Source organism: Suillus paluster, assembly GCF_016628075.1.
Source record: "Suillus paluster strain FC165 chromosome Unknown EDB91scaffold_55, whole genome shotgun sequence".
Taxonomy (NCBI): domain Eukaryota; kingdom Fungi; phylum Basidiomycota; class Agaricomycetes; order Boletales; family Suillaceae; genus Suillus; species Suillus paluster.
The window spans coordinates 110436-126613 of record NW_024537615.1 but is presented as its reverse complement, the minus strand read 5'-3'; the positions used below and the strand labels follow the sequence as shown (position 1 = coordinate 126613).

The window sequence follows — 16178 nt, the reverse complement described above, 5'->3', positions numbered from 1 at the left end:
ACTCTCTCCTATAACTCCCACACTCCTTTAGGAGGGTGTTCATAGGCTAAAAGCTTCTTCTTGAGTACTCCCCAGAGGTGTTCAATGACATTGACATCAGGGGATTGTGCTGGCCAGTCAAGGAGGTGAATATTTTGCTCTTCAAACCATTCTCTGGCTCTTCTGCATGTATACTTGGGATCATTATCCTGTTGTAAAATAATGTCTTCTTCATCAATTCCTGATTCTGCCATGGTAGGCAGCAAGTGGTGGTTGAGGATGTCCACATACTGCTCAGCATCCATCCTCCCCTCAACTTCTGCAAGCATTCCCACACTATTCCACCCCATAGTTCCCCATACCATTAGAGAACCTCCTCCAAACTTGAGAGTTCCATTAATCTCTCTGTCTGTAAGAGGGCCCCCCTTCTTTTTCCACACATATACCTTCCCATCTGACCCAATTCTATTGATTTTAGTCTCATCAGACCATATGACCCGCTTCCAGTCCTCTACAGTCCAGTTTTGATGGGCTAGGGCAAAGGCTAGTCTTCTCTTCCTATGAGTGATGGAAAGAAGAGGCTTTTTCTTCTTTATTACAGCCCTAAGATTGGCTTCCTTAAGGACATTCCTCACTGTTTGTGAAGAACCTGGAGTAGGGATGATGGAATTGATATGATGAGTGACTTGGACAGCATTATCAGCCTTTCCTGTGGTGATATGTTGGATAATGACCCTCCTATCAGTAGAGGTGAGTTTGGATGGACAACCTCCACTGGAGTTTTCCTTGTCTGGGTGACATTCTTTGATGAGCTTAGCTACAGTAGACTTGCATACACTAGTTCTAGAGGCTATTTGATGAGTGGAGAGGCCAGTAGTAGACAGAGAAAGGATATTAACCCTTTGAGCAGAGGAGATGGTTTTCATGGTGATTATGACTATGATATATGGGACACACTTCATTATATACTTAGCAATAGGTTTAATAATGTCATAATGACACCACTTCATAATTTATTTAATAGTGGCATGACTTTATGGTGTCATAACTAATGATTTATATAATTTTAATCTAGGGTCAAAAAACTGTCCGCATGAGTCATCATTTTGTAAGGCCTATAGCACCACGACATTACCATGGATTCCCACGGGCAAGGGCTCAAATTTACGCCTCAAGGGAGTACTACAGAGTACCCCACTAGCATAACCTTGGTCTACCTGTCCATTCATATACAATAATGTAAATAGTGAAAATAGCACAAACATGTGGACAGTTTTTTGAGCCACTGTAGCTCGTAAGGGACTCTCGGTTATGGTTCGATCATAGCGGTGTGTAGGTGCTTATGATGTAACCCGTTGCCTAATCATAGGACTTCTAAGGATATGATGATGTCGGGTGTCTAGGGTTACGGATATAGATGGATGACGTCGACTTAGTATAGATGTGATGTGAAGATAGTGATCGTTAATTGGTTATCCATCTTATCTTATCAGGGATCTTATCTAATCTAATCTTATCGGATAGGGTTCCTTAGGTTTGATAATCGAAATTTAGATGCAGTTGGTAACATTCATGACACTAGCTATGTTCCCCGTGTCACTAACATGTTCCTATCTCCTTTCTCATGTGTTACGGTACTTATATGGACCCTTCCGCTACTCGGGACCGATTCCTTATCTCACAGCCTCACCCGGTTGTAGCATATCGCATTTCGGAACCCCTTCCTATATAGGTAGCAATAGATGGGATCTTAGTTTTTTACCTTCTGATAGACTCGACTCCACTTCCACTTACAGAGTACTTCCCAGTACTCCACTCACTGTTTAAAATATCTTCCCGAATCTATTCCTGATCACATTGCATCGTTCCCGCCCCATGAGTTCCGCTTGAAATGCCCAACATCGGATCCGACGACTTGGAGCAAGTACCAGACACAAGCCTGGTCTGACTTTGCCCAATTATCCTCCTGCAGGCTCGTAGTTTCTTTTCCCTCCATTTGTTCCCCATTAGTTCCGTTTGTTCCCCGTTTGTCCTGTTTGCTCCGCATTAGTTCTGTTAGTTCCCCGTAGTTCCACTTGTCGCGCGCTGAGTTCCGCTCGTTGGGAACCCTCCGCATCTTCATGTTCCCAGTCCTAGTAAGGACCGGAACCCTTCGGGTCGCTAGACAGAGTCTAGTCTTTGTTTCCTCGCACTTATTTGAGGACTCGCTACCCAGTAGCAATCCCCTCGGGACAAGTATAAGCCTCGCACCCTTGTTAGACTTCTGATTCACACAGAGTCTATTTTCCTCACCCACACTGGTCTACAGTGCAACCGGTTGCATATCAAATGGACAAACTACATGGTATGGAAAACATATTCAAGCTACTAGTATGATCCAGCCACCTCATCTTCTCCATGCTCCCACTCCACTGCTTGATCATCCAGGCGAAGGAGATCTGCATAGTCAGTAAGTAAGACCTCTTCAATGCTTGATGAGTTGGAAGCAGCGTGATCAACAATGGATTTCCGCCAAGTGAACTTCATGACCTGCAACTGTTCAAATTGGTCCAAACCTAAACAAGACTGGCGATTGGTGGCAGTCTCTGCACCTGCTGAGAACAGCCGTTCACAGGGCACAGAAGATGCTGGCACTGCACAAACATCCATAGTAATCTTGGCGAGTATCGGAAAGTTAGATGCGTGATTCTGATTAACTATATTAACAATGAGATTCCAATTGAAATGAAGGAACGACCTACCAACCACCACTGAAGGATGTCAGCGTCCTTTGAGACATCATCAAGGACATCGTGTAGGTACTGCCACAACTCAGCAGCCCATCCAGAACATTGTTGACAGGCAGCTTTGTCGACTAGTGTGCGTCAATGACGATCAAACTCAGACTCAAGTGTTTCAGTAGATGCAAGCGGATTGATGGGAGACGAGGAGTGAGTGGTGGCACCTGTGGGCATACATTTTGAATACTCTCGCATGGTCTTCTCAACGATCTTCAGCACTTCATCATGCCAGTCTACAGCATTAGGGTTACCAGCAGCGTGTTCGAGTTCTTGCTCCTTAGGACCTCCCCAGGCCATCTTGATGTAGTTGAGTTTATAATATAGATGCAGGACTATAGAACGTATCAGCAATATGATAGAGCAGGGGAGAACTAACGTACCAAGGGCCAGGACGTAAACTGGTTTTTCATCGAACCTTCTATAGTACTTGTTGACCTTTTCCAGTCTGAGCTCAATCACTGGCTTGAAGAGAGTGTACTTTGGATCATCACACTTGGCTTCCCATGCAGTCTGCAGTTCTTCGATGGCCGGGATTGCTCGCCAGAGGGTAGGTTGTAGTTCTGAGGAGAAATACTGCTGAATGTTGTTGGCATCGGAGACGATGTTGCGAGTAGTGTTAATGTGTTCCCAATCCACAGGCCCAATTGTGAATGCTTTCCACGGAATATGCTTTGCAGGACTTGCAGGACACCGGATTGTAGTTACTGGCCCGAAAAGCTCATCTGCTGACTTCATGAACATATTGATGGACTACGAATGAAGTCAGCGCACTGGTAAAGATGTGAAAAGAATGTTGCCACACACCTGGTGAAGCTCATATGCTCGACCCAGCATACCCTCAGCAGTCCCCCACTGGATGTTACTGTGAAGCAGGATCTTGAGTGGTATTTCAATGCTGCAGTTGCATTGAAGTGTTTCAAAGTACTCAATATGTTGGCAAGAGCATTGAATCTGCAATGTACATTTAGAATCATTGGAATAGAATGAACATGATGACATACCTTAATGGCGAGGGTTCGCACAGCAGCCACGACATCCAGCGAGTCCCCAAGGATGCGATTATCAGGTAGTGTAGGATCATATTCCCATATGGCCGTTGTAGTCACTACATTGGCAATTTTGGTGATTGATGACATGAGGGCCACAATAGCAAGGTTGATGAGATGGGCGAGGCATGGGAGGCGTTGTTTATTGGTATTGAAAGAGTAGATGTGATGGCGGTGAAGAATCTGCTCAATCTTGTCACAGGTCGTATCGTTGTTGCTGGTGTTATCAGCAGTAACACAGAAAAGCTATGGAAAGTTGAAATAAACTAACTCGAAAAAATGGGATGCAGGAACGTACCTTAGATGATTGTCCTGAAATGATTCCAGCTTGTTCACATAATCCAATGAAATAGCGACCCAGATTATCCCCAGAGTGCGTGCCAGAGATGCCTTTGAAAGCAATGATGCAAGAATGAAGTGTCCATGTTGAGGCTGCTTCGATCCAATGGGCAGTCAGTCCAAAAAACGCCACTTTGGTCTGGTCAACAGACCAAAGGTCAGTGGTAGTTGAAACATGTCCCGCTAGTGGGTTCTGTATATTTATGTAGTATGTCAGCAAATATATTATATAGAGAAGAAAACATACCTGGACATCAGACTTGAGCTTTGAAAAGAAGTCGATAAAGGAATTGTGTACATAGGTCATAATATCGTGAGTCGAAGGCAAATCAAGCTTGGTCGCATTGCTACTAAGCAATTGCGAAATGTGACCTTATCTGCCACTGTGAGCGACTATTGTCAATGCATCAGCTATAATGCCACCCATATATTCCCATCAATACTATCTCTTACCTGGTCATCACAAACAACGAACTCAGCAACTGCATGCAATACATTCCTTCATGAGAACTCTTTCGTCCTTGGTTGTTTCTGGACAACACCATCCAGATTCTGCTGTTGCCCTTTTGTCTTCGCTGCATCTCTCTGCCTCAGCAACACCTGCGGAACTGAATGATGATGTTCTCATATCTCCTGCTGCAAGCACCATTCCTGATACAACTCGTAATGGCTGCGGATGTGCTGATGACACGACGAATTGGACCCCACATGAAACACTTTCCTCTCACCATGCTTTTTCACAAATACATGATCCTTTCTGTGATTTGATGGTAAGCTTGTATTAATACTATAGGCTACAAGTTACTGACCTGCACTCTATGCACCAGCGTCCAACCTTGGTAGCGACTTTGCCATCTGGACTACAAAACTTAACAGTGATACATTCTGAAAAGATGGTGAGTAGGTCATCTGCGCTGTTCTTTTTTGTCTGTTTCTTGGATGGGACATCATCCTGTCGTTGCTGATGGTGAGCTGATATACTATCTTTAGCAGATCGCAAAATCGTACATTGTCATCGTCCAGTCCAACATCGTCTTTGTCTTTGTCTTTGTCCCTGTCCTCATTCTCCTGGTCCAGTGCTTCAACATCGAGAACCTCTGGCTCACTTACATCAGGTGCATCATTCACGATCTCGATAGATGCTGCACTCTGACGCCGTGCTCGTTTGGATGCAGCTGCCTTTTTTTTGGCGGTACGTTTATTCACTGTCGTGCTGACATCACTGTCTGAATCTTCCTCGCTGTCGCTGCTCTCAGGACTTGGAGCTCGTCGTTTTCGACTCTTCTTTGGTGAGGGCTTAGTGTTAGGTGCACGGCTTTTTGGATTGTGAGGCCATGGTACTAGTGTATTGGCACTAGCCTTTGCTGTTGGTTTTCTTTGACGTGCAGATTTATGGGGTGACATTGACAGTAGAAGGGGAGAGGGATGCTGATTACTAGCACACATACTAATGTATATACCAAAAAACAATTGACCAGTCGTGTTATCCATGAGGCATTTTATTTTTTCAGTGTACGTGGACCAGTTGCTGTATAGACCGGTCTGGACCGACTGCATGATATCACCACAACTGGTGGCAACCGGTTGCATGCAGTCCAGTCCAGTCTTTAGGTTGCCAGTGAGAAAACAAAGACCGGTCTGGGTCCAGTTGCATCTAAAATAGACAAAAAACCGGACTGGACCGGACTTTCAAACACTACTTCTTCAATGCCAACTCCACTTCCACATAGATCTTCTTCATTCAATCAGCAAGATCTTCCTCTCGACAATAATTGGTACCTTTCCACAGGTGATGTCTGTAATTCAGGAAGCAAGGTGAGTGTCCTGTAGAAGATTGAGCTTTATCATTATAGGAAAACTCGGCTAGAGATAACCATTCAGTCCAGTCACTCTGATGATGGTTGGTGAAAATTCATAAATAATGTTCAACTTCTTGGTTTAGACGTTCTGTCTGGCCATCTGTCTGTGGGTAATAGGCCGTGCTCGAGTTTCCGGTAATGCCCAATTGTTGATAGAGCTCTCGCATAAATGCTGATACGAAGTTAGATCTGCAATCACTAATCACCTTGCACAGCAATCCATGATGTCTGAAGACTTGGTCATGCAATATCCTAGCCACCCCTGAAGATGTGATCTCGGTATGAGCAGGTATGATCTTAATCATCTTGGTGAATCGGTCCACTATTACTAGAATTGCATTATGTCCTGCCGATTCAGGAAGAGGACCAATAAGGTCGATAGAAGTTTGCTCCCAAGGTTCGGAGGGGATTTCATTTGGATGTAATGGGGCGGCTGGTTTGAGGGTCTGAGATTTAGTACACTGACAACTTAGACACCCTGCAACATACTTTCATACGTTAGACAGGATACGAGGCCACCAGTAATTCTGTGTAATGAGCTCGTGTGTCCTGTATTGTCCCGGATGCCCTACAGTGCATGAGTCATGGTGCTCATGAATGATATCTTCCCAGAGTTTATGATCAATGGGGATATAAACCCTTCCCTTCCATAGGATAAGGTCTTTTTCGTCCGTCCAACTTGCTTCACTAGATGCGAGCATTTTGTTGACTACTCGATCTCAATTGCCATGTCGTTGGTGTGCATGAGCAAGGAAATCTTTATCCTCAGTAATCAATTTGACTGGACGGAAAAATTCAGACTTTAACACAGTAACATCCTCATTGTCATTCTCCCTGGTCTCATGATCTGCTTGTCTCGACAGAAGATCTGCTTTGAGATTAGTCTTCCCGGGTTTATGGTGGAGTGCAAAATGATAATTTGCCAGCTCTGTTACCCACCAGGCCTGACGACGATTGAGTTTCTGCGGTTTTCGAAAATATTCAAGATTTTGATGATCAGTCCAGATCTCAAAATCTCAAACTGCACCCATAAGGTGATGTCGCCATTCTGCCAAGGCAGTCATGATAGCAAGTAGTTCACGGTCATAGATCTCGTAATTTTGTTCTGTCTCGGAAAGGGTTTTTGACAAGAACGCAATCAGCTTCCAGGTGCCAGATTGACATTGTGACAAAATGGCACCTACAGCTCGACCAGAACTATCAGCTTCAACACGATATGGGTCATTGTCAGTAGGGATAGCAAGCACAGGTGCAGATGAAACTTGTTGTTTAATGTCTCGAAATGCCTGCTGTTGCTCCTCTCCCCAAGACCACTCTGCTTTTCCTGTCAGGCTCGTCAGAGGCTTTGCCAGGTCTCCGTACCCTCAAATGAAGTGACAATAGAAGTTTACAAACCCCAGGAAAGCTTGTAGCTCTCGTTTTGTTTTAGGGGTCAACCAATCTAAAACTCCCTTCACTTTGATAGGGTCCATTTTAACTTGGCCTTCTGAGATAATGAGACCAAGGTACTCAGTCTCAGCCACCTCAAACTCGCACTTCTCGGGTTTCAGATATAACTTGTTCCGACGGAGAATCTCAAGTACTCAACAGGTAATTCGACGATGTTCTTCTCGGGACTGTGTAAAGATCATGATATCATCAAGGTAGATAATGACCTTCCCCTCGTTGATCAAGTCCCTGAAGATGTCATTCATCATAGTTTGGAATGTAGCTGGCGAATTAGTGAGCCCAAAAAACATGACAAGTGGCTCAAACAACCCCTGATTGGTATGAAAGGCTGCTTTCCAGTCATCGCCCTCATTGACATGAACATTATTGTAACCCCATCGAATATCAAGTTTGGTAAAATATTTTGCCCCCTTGAGCTTCTGGACGAGTACTTGAATCAGAGGTAAAGGATAACAATTTTTAACCATAATTGCATTCAACTTTTGATAATCCTGCACTGGCCGAAGAGCTCCGTCTTTTTTCTTGACAAAAAAGAAGGCAGAGGCAAACAGTGATTTAGAAGGTTGGATTCGTCCAGACTGAAGATTCTCTTCAAGGAAAGAATTGAGCTCTCATTGTTCTTCTGGGCTCAAATTATATACCTTGCAGTCAATTGCATGTTCCCCAGGGATCAACTCAATAGCATGGGCTCAAGGCTTTCATGGAGGGAGTTCATCAAATGACTCCTTTTTAAAAATATCCGCAAAATCATGATACTGCTGAGGCACCATTTCCTCAAAAGATTTCCAAACCTTAGTCTTGGATGCTTCTTCAGCCAATTGCTGTGAGGTCGTAGTGTGTGCTTGAATATAATCTGCACCAGTCTTCACATACTCCTCAAAATCGAATGCAAAGATCCTCTCCCCATCCTCAAGCTTGACCTCCTGGTCAGACTCCACATCTTCATGCAGACAACCTATGAATTCTCCTGGGTCCTCTGGTTCATAGTGTGATATGAGATAGCCACACTCCTTTGGACACCGGTCAAACTGAATTGTCCCTTCCTGCCAATCAATGGAAGGATTGTGATGTTTTAGCCACTCTAAACCGAGGAACAAATCTCCGCTTCCAAGGTTGGTTACCCCGAAAGTGATCCATTCAATGTGCTTCCCGATTGTCAGTTGCAGTACGACATAGTCAGTAATGGAACCCCCACTGTTCAGGGATCCATCTGCATTATATACAGGGACAGGTTGTGCAATTTTACCCTGTGCAACCACTATCTAAGAGTGCACGAGTAGCAATGCAATGTCAGTCATCAACAGTTGTCAAGGAAACAGGTAAAAATAATGATCGTCCTGTTCCACGGATGTACTGTTTTGGTCCATGCAACTCCTGAATAGCTGTTGCTGCCTCTTTGATGGGTAATGCATTTAGTTGCTGGAGCACCTCATCAGTAGCTTCGAGATGACATTTTGGGTGCACCGCAATATGAAGTAATGCTATGGCTTGTATTGGCGACTGATCTCATAAATGTTGGGCATACCAGATAGGTGACCATGATTTTGCTGCCAGTACTCGGGCTGCACAGGGTCCCCTTGGGTTATTAGCAGCTGCTTCACCCTCGGATCTACCACTTCTGTGCACCTCAGTCTTCGTGTTCAGGAAATTGTTGATCGCAACCTGAGGCAGAGGGTCCACGTCCGTAACCTCAGGTGCAGGTGATTTGGACACCTTTTGCTCTTGAAGCATCTCCTGAACCTTTGGACTTTGGCTTCCCTTTCCCCTAGACAAGAGCATAAGGTTGGGAGTTTCACCTCCTGCCTGTAGCTCATCATGCGCTTTACTTGTTTCGTCAACGTCAAGTACTGAAAATGGATTTGAATTGTTCATATGTGACAGTGTACAGGATGATGATGATGATGATGAACACGAATGCTCGGTCAACAAGGGCGCACTACCTTTCGACCGTCTCAAAAACCCAAGCTCTCAACAACACCCTTCTTCTCATCTGGATCAAGCTCCTCTAGCATCTGACAGATTGTGTCATATCCCGTACCTCCGGGTCCAGAATTCTGGAACCCCACCACTAAAGTCCAGTCCTCCGTCCTGCTATTCTGTCCGGCACTCCACCTTCATCTCCGCACTCACCCCTAACTCCTTTTAGAATAGCTATTGCTCTGGTTACCGGTTATGTCCTTTTCCGCTATGCTTACTAATCCATCCATTCTTACTTCATTTCTGACTTCACTGCTTTGATCTGTTACACTTACTAATAGACTTTCCACATGCTTCGTACATAGCCCTTATCTTTGCTGACTGATTTACTTACATGATACCCACAGTATATAAACTCCTGTAATACTCCGGAACTCCTTAGTTCAAATATCATCTTAGTTCTGCTCATTCCTGTATCTCCAGACTTGAGTCTCATCTCTCGTCCACTCCTAAGTCTTAGGGGTTAAACCTTAGGACTAATTCTCTGGCTCTACCTTAGGGTAGTCTAACCTCTGTTCTGTTTCTACTCCAGACTTGTCCATAGTAGCCTTACTCCGTTCCCACATAGTATTCTGGAGTTCCACCAAACTCCACCGACGCTTGTCCTCCAGAACTCCCTGGACTTCTGTCGGACTTCCCCTCTGCCCCTCAGAAATCAAAGGGCACATACTTGGGTAAGGGGCACAGCGCATGAGCTGAAGCTGAAGCCCTTTGAGTAACCTCCCCTTTGAGCACGACCTTAACAGATTGCCTGAGCATGATTTTTGCAATTACATGCAATGTGACCAGCTTGGCCACATCAATAACAGAGGTTATTCTCTTGAGCACGCTGATGACTAAGGTCCATGGGCTGACCACGACCTCCATAGGTGATTCCGCTGCTATCAGTGCGGTCTCCCATAGACGATGAAGGTGGATTCATGTGAGATGCTGAGGCCCTAGTAGGAGGAGGATGATAATTTGGGTTTGGGGTCTTATGATTAGCTCCTGCACCCTGACAAGAATAACATCATTCGAGAATTCTACCCTTGACCAAAATCCTCTGTGTCCACTTCTCCAGATCACAACAACCATACATTTCCAGTTCTTCGTCAACCGAATTGATGATGTCGAGGTGAACATTAGTTCGGAGGATGTTAATGAGATGATCGGCAGTGGTAGTATTGGCTTTGATATTGGTGTATTCAGCCGTAATGAGAATCTGCATCCAGCGAGTCAAGAATTCCTTGATGGGCATTTTCCCTTGCATGAGCATGGACAAACGCTCCTGTGCATCACAAAGTTCATTGATGGGAGAAAATGTGGCTTTGAGGTCCTTAACAAATATGTCCCAGTCCCAATGGACGGTCGATGATTTGGCCCTCTCACGATCATAGGCTAATACCGCCCATTGTCCTGCAAAACTGGTTTTCATATAGGATAAGGTAAAAATGATCTTCTGCTTTGGTGTCGGAGTGACAGTGTCTTGACTCTCAAAATACATCAAGACATGCCGGAACCATGCCATGAATGCATCTTTTGAGCTGTCAAAGTCCACTGGCTTTGAGACCTTGAAGGCCTTGGTGTCAGCTATAGTAGGTGTAATAGGGGTTGTAGATATTGTGGCGTTAAAGCTGAAAATAATGAGTTAACAAATTGTACGAGTGTGTCGGCAATACCGAAGACTCGGAGAAGATTGTTTGTGAGTTAGTTAGACTCGATAGGGTTGGTCGTGGGCCGATGCAAACATTGTGCTTTTGTCAGACGTCTCAGAATTGAGGTGCAACACAAACAACAACAACAAAGACCCAGATACTGAAAGAATTGACCATTGGTGAGTATTAATACAGAATCAGCACTAAATAGTACCTGAAAGAATTGACCAGCACGACGTTAAAGAAAAAGGAGGATGTACAACTTTCCGAAGACAAATACTAAACGAGTAAATGAGAACAAACACCATATCCCATGACTGAAACGCAAAAGGTTCATGACATGGAGCCCAACAATGATGACGATGACTTTGAATGTGGGTATACTGGTGGTGTTCACTGTTCATTGCCTGACTCTGACAGTGATTCAGAGTTCAATATGGATTGGGACTCAGACACTGACTTGGAGTCAGAAAGTGGAGAGAGCATTGTCGAGCTGGAGGGCAAAGAACTCAAGAGTAGTCTGGCACAGTGGTCTTCTGCAGGTGAGATGTCGAGACAGGTGCCAAGCAAAGTGTGCCGACGAAGCAACAGACTGCTGCCTCAAGTGCATTCTTGAACAGAAACCACTCATGCAAGAAGTCATTGAGGCTGCTGGTCAAGGTGGATGGAAGCTTATCAGTCAGGTCTTGAGATGAAAAAAGCGCAGTTGCAGATCAAGGAGTTCAGCTCAAGGAAGTACAAGTCTCATAGATGTGTCCCAGAGACTGTAGCATGTAGTGATGGAAAAGTTCGGTTCAGTCTGGTTCATCAGGAAATTTGGTGAACGTTGAACCAGACGCCACGTTCGGTTCAGTGATTTTGCTGAATGCTGGACCGAACGTGCTCAAATGCGTTCAGTGCATTCGGTTCACGTTCGGTTTGGCGTTCAAACACTGAACATCTGAAATTTATGCACAAGGTTAAAGACACTGCATGGCATCATGCGAGGGGCTTAGTGATGTTCCGGCCCGGCTTGGGCTCAAAGCCCCAGCTTAGGCTCGGCCTGGAGGGGGTTTGGACTCACTAGATTTCAAGCCTGAGCCGTGAGCCCAAGCCAGCCGAAAGCTGGGGCTTGGGCCCAAGCAAGCCGTGGCCTCAGCGTCGGGTAAGCAGCTCAAAAGACGACATCACGCACCTCCTGAGAGTGGGACATCGCTGTGGGACCAAATTCTCGAGACCAGCTTGCAATGCATCAGCAATACTCTGAGTAGCATTGGCAGGCTCCTGTAAGAATCAGTAAGATGATGTCAATATTGGTAAGTAAAAAGAAAACAAGGAAGGAAAATGATGCACCTGAAGGCATTTGGCACCTTGAAGACCACTACAGTGCGTCCCAAGCACAACCCATCAATCTCTTCACCTGGGGAATCGACTTGGAACAAAGTACACACGTGATGTGACACGAAAGTCACTGAGCGTGAAAGGAATCTAACCCCCACAACATCACAAAATTCTAGGACTAGGTAGTGTTCGCGTTCGGTGTTCGCATTCGGCGTTCGGACACGTTCGAACACGTTCAAAAAGGTTCGGAGAAAGCTGAACGTAGAACCGAACTATGGGTTCGGTTCAGCCCATACCCCGAACCTTGAACCGGACTTCAGTTCGGTTCGGGAAAAGTCCGGTTCGAACCGCGGTTCAGGACCGAACTTTTCCATCACTAGTAGCATGTCTTTTTGACTAATTTCGCAAGTATCTTGGCCTCACCGCCAATTTGGGTCATGTCTGAAATTTTTTCTTGCTCAAATCTAATGCTATGAAAAATTGCTCTTGACAGCATGTTCCTATCATCAATCCAAGCATTTTTACAAGACAAGAAGTTACAGGGACTGTTTCTTACAAGGCCATAAATTTTGCACAAAAGTAACGGTGCATAAGTGAACTGCACCATAAATCGCGGGTAAAACGATACATAGCTGGCGGAAAGGTTACTGACGAAAACGAAATGCCAACTTTGAAAAATGCAAAAAGCCAGTGTGTCCGAATCTCGTTCCCAAAACTGTGATAACTTACAAACAAACCCATAAGTTATGTGCGAGTCCGAAGAGACAGACAGTTAACAATCCATCACACTGATGAGAAAGACTCCATTTCCATCTTCACCTCAATCGGCCGCTGTGGTGAAGCGTGTCATTTAGCCCATTTCCATCACCAGTGATGCAATCACCAACCATGGCAGCCTGAACGGGTCGAGTGAGATGCAGCAAGTCATCGTCAGGTTGCATAAATACGCTCTTCCCCGGCGCACAGAAGTTCTCGTCTTGCGACGCACTAAGGCACAGCTCCGGGCGGTAAAAGTCGCGACGGTTATGGAACTCGGAAGAATCAATATTGCATACGTCGGCCTGTGTGTAGTATCGCGCGTTCAGGAGTGCGATGTACGAGTTGATGTATACTGGAAAGGGCACACTGGTTAGCGCAATCCCGAGAGAATGTTTTACTCATACATTTCACCATTAAAAATTCAACACCGATGAAGATGGAGGTCTTCGGCATCACTGCGCACTGTAAAAGATCCTCAGAGATGAGATGGACATTACAATAATGGGAAACTCACAGTGATGATAGCTGTCAATGAAAATACACTGTACGTGATATAAGCGAAAGTATGGAGCAGGGTGGAAGAGGAATACCTCGTCAGACAGCCGGTACTAATGATGTAACTCATGAGCCTTGTTATGAAGGAATCGGTGCTAAATACTCTACGTTAGTATATCAGATCCAGACAGGGAGAGCACCGCTGCTTTGCCTAGAGAAACCGCTACGGGAGGTGGCGAGGAGATAGTATAGCGATGATGCAATAAGGACATCGAGAAAACTGATTGTGCCCAATGTCGAGTATGTCGCCCAGACTATTTTAATTAAATCCTTGGACACTTGGACGTTATATCTACTCGCTATCAGCACTTCGTGTGGTTGGGGGGTATGATGTTTCACTCACATGGCCCAATTAAGACCTGTCATTGGGTTAGATCAAGTTAAGATTATAGCAAGAATATTATTGAATTCTCACTGATGCCAACTCCTGAAGATATTTTCAAGATCAAGCGAAGTATTTCCAGGTAACTAACTCACCTAATCCTAGGACTACAAATATGCCCTGATAGTGGAAACATAATAAAATGGTACACTCCGTGAATATCAATTTGCACACCCACCACTGTGATAGGGAGAGCTCTCGGTCGGCCCTTGCTGACTATGTTCGTGGATCGCATTAGTCCGAGTCGCAGTAAATGCTTCAATAGGGGAACAAATACCTATCCACATGCGATGAACATATAGACTACGAACAAAAAAAGCATTACGTGCATGTTGCATTGTATAACACCGTACAAATCGAACTTACAAATATACCCCCCAGATGATCATCGTCTGTGGAGTGCAAGTCTGAGAGTGTCACACAGCTTAGCATTTGCACTTACGTCGACTGGGATTTGAAGCTGCTCGAGTCCATCAATATACTTACTCCAAGGGCCAAATTAGGACTCACTTTGGAACTCCATAAAAGTTTTTGGAGCGCAGCGATGTTGGCGTAGTTAGCCACCAAATAATAATAGCTACCATGGACTATCAAGGCCGAGTGCAGAGCATCGAGCATCCTAAAATGTCAGGTTACATTGCATGATCTCGATATGCGCGATAATTGCAACTCGAAGTGATACCTACCAAAGCCAAACGACCTGAAATGGCTTCAGGAATAGAACTGAGAAGAACGTAGCATAGACGTACGGCCAGCTTATATAATGTCATCCCTGTGCCTCTGTGTGTCTGAAAGTAGATGAAAGCTTGAACATTTGTCACACCAAAGAGACTGTTCCGTGAGATGTTACGACGACAGAAAACCCTCAGTGTTGTCCGCACACTAGTGAGAAAATGGTGAACCAACATTATCGCAAGGACAGCCGCGATAAAGAGTGCCCCGATCGTATTCCCGAGGTCAAGTTGTGAAATGATGTCCTGGGTTGATGAAGACATTGTTGACTGTGGCAGTTCTGTCATTAATCTAATCGTACTATATATACCGCAGCCAGGCTGTAGAGCTATAGCGCAGGCCTTCACAAATCGAAGGCAGCCCTTTGTGATGCATCACGGTTCCTAGGGCCGCAAGCGCCGATCGGTGGCGGCCTATCCATAGCCCCGCGGCGTGACGGTGGAAATCTACTATATGGTGTTCTTTAGTTCATGATATTCTTCAGTTCGACTGGATACCCTCTGATACCCGGAACTACCTTCTCAGAGTCCCGACCCAGAACAACGAGGGGTTCGCAAGGAAGTACAGGAGCTCGTCGTAAGTGACGCGTCGATCACTGCAATAGTAATTACCAGAGGGCCAGCGTCAGTACTATAACGTGATATTTACAGTGATGCTAGTGGCGCCCGGTGCGACCGCGGCACCCATATCGATGCACTGATCAACGCACCAGCTTGAAGCTTGGAGCTCGTGAGTTTGAAGTCCCACTGGCAGTAGTTTCCCCAAGCCAGACCTTGAAAAACGGAAGATGGTAGTCGTTCCTGGCAGGTGTCCAGTTACATAAGTAACGGTGCCTGTGATGTGTCGCTTCCGCTTCTTCGGTTTCTTCAGGCCCACTTCAGGCCCACTTCAGGCCCTGGCCTTCTTCAAGTTCTCCTTGGTAAGTACTGCCACCCTCCTTAGGCTGCACGCACCCTGCGCCCTCTCACCCCTCCTGCACATCAGAGTGGCCTAACCTGACAAGGTGTTCCTGTATCGCGAGCAAGGCCTTAGGCAAGGAGTGGTGGGAGCCTATAACCTGACACTAATTGACTAAGCTACTGTATACGTGCTATCCTACCGCCGCTGCTGCTCCAGCGCCCAACGTCCAACACCTGCCGCTCTACCGCGCCTTCCACTACATCACCGTACCTGCTGACAATATCGCCAGTCTTTCAACATTCTTTACAATAATAAGTCTTCACGCATGGCATTGACTCTACACATAATAATAGCGGCGTAGCGTAATATGCGGTACAAATGGATCCGTTCACAGGTCGAGGATCCTTGACAGAGTCGCAAAAGGACTTGATGATCCGGACACGTCTCTAAGAGACGGAATGCAAGTG

The 16178-nt window shown here is 45.5% G+C and overlaps 4 protein-coding genes across 4 annotated transcripts; all 4 read right to left on the bottom strand.

The window, feature by feature from the left end:
* Window positions 1–2843: 2843 nt before the first annotated feature.
* On the bottom strand, window positions 2844–3500 carry EDB91DRAFT_1057727 (uncharacterized protein; the record flags this gene model as incomplete). The annotated part of the gene is made up of 2 exons (XM_041314104.1): window positions 2844–3091; window positions 3140–3500. The coding sequence occupies 2 exons, from the start codon at window positions 3498–3500 to the stop codon at window positions 2844–2846; spliced, it is 609 nt and encodes a 202-aa protein (XP_041174159.1).
* Window positions 3501–3829: 329 nt separating this feature from the next.
* EDB91DRAFT_1031016 (uncharacterized protein) lies at window positions 3830–4042 on the bottom strand (the record flags this gene model as incomplete). Its single annotated transcript, XM_041312718.1, has 1 exon — window positions 3830–4042. A coding segment is annotated over one exon (213 nt), but the record flags the coding sequence as incomplete, so codon positions are not given.
* Window positions 4043–8742: 4700 nt separating this feature from the next.
* EDB91DRAFT_1057739 (uncharacterized protein) lies at window positions 8743–8958 on the bottom strand (the record flags this gene model as incomplete). The annotated part of the gene is made up of 1 exon (XM_041314105.1): window positions 8743–8958. A coding segment is annotated over one exon (216 nt), but the record flags the coding sequence as incomplete, so codon positions are not given.
* A 4120-nt stretch (window positions 8959–13078) lies between these two features.
* On the bottom strand, window positions 13079–15350 carry EDB91DRAFT_651993 (uncharacterized protein). The gene is made up of 18 exons (XM_041327996.1): window positions 15329–15350; window positions 14986–15260; window positions 14829–14910; window positions 14766–14779; window positions 14590–14698; window positions 14522–14539; window positions 14446–14471; window positions 14357–14382; window positions 14258–14295; window positions 14175–14199; window positions 14113–14124; window positions 14041–14056; window positions 13849–13989; window positions 13733–13792; window positions 13657–13684; window positions 13547–13604; window positions 13271–13494; window positions 13079–13214 (listed from the first exon to the last, which is right to left on the bottom strand). Exons 2-18 carry the CDS (start codon window positions 15096–15098, stop codon window positions 13167–13169), a joined length of 1038 nt encoding a protein of 345 aa, XP_041174156.1. The 5' UTR covers window positions 15099–15260; window positions 15329–15350; the 3' UTR covers window positions 13079–13166.
* Window positions 15351–16178: the final 828 nt, after the last annotated feature.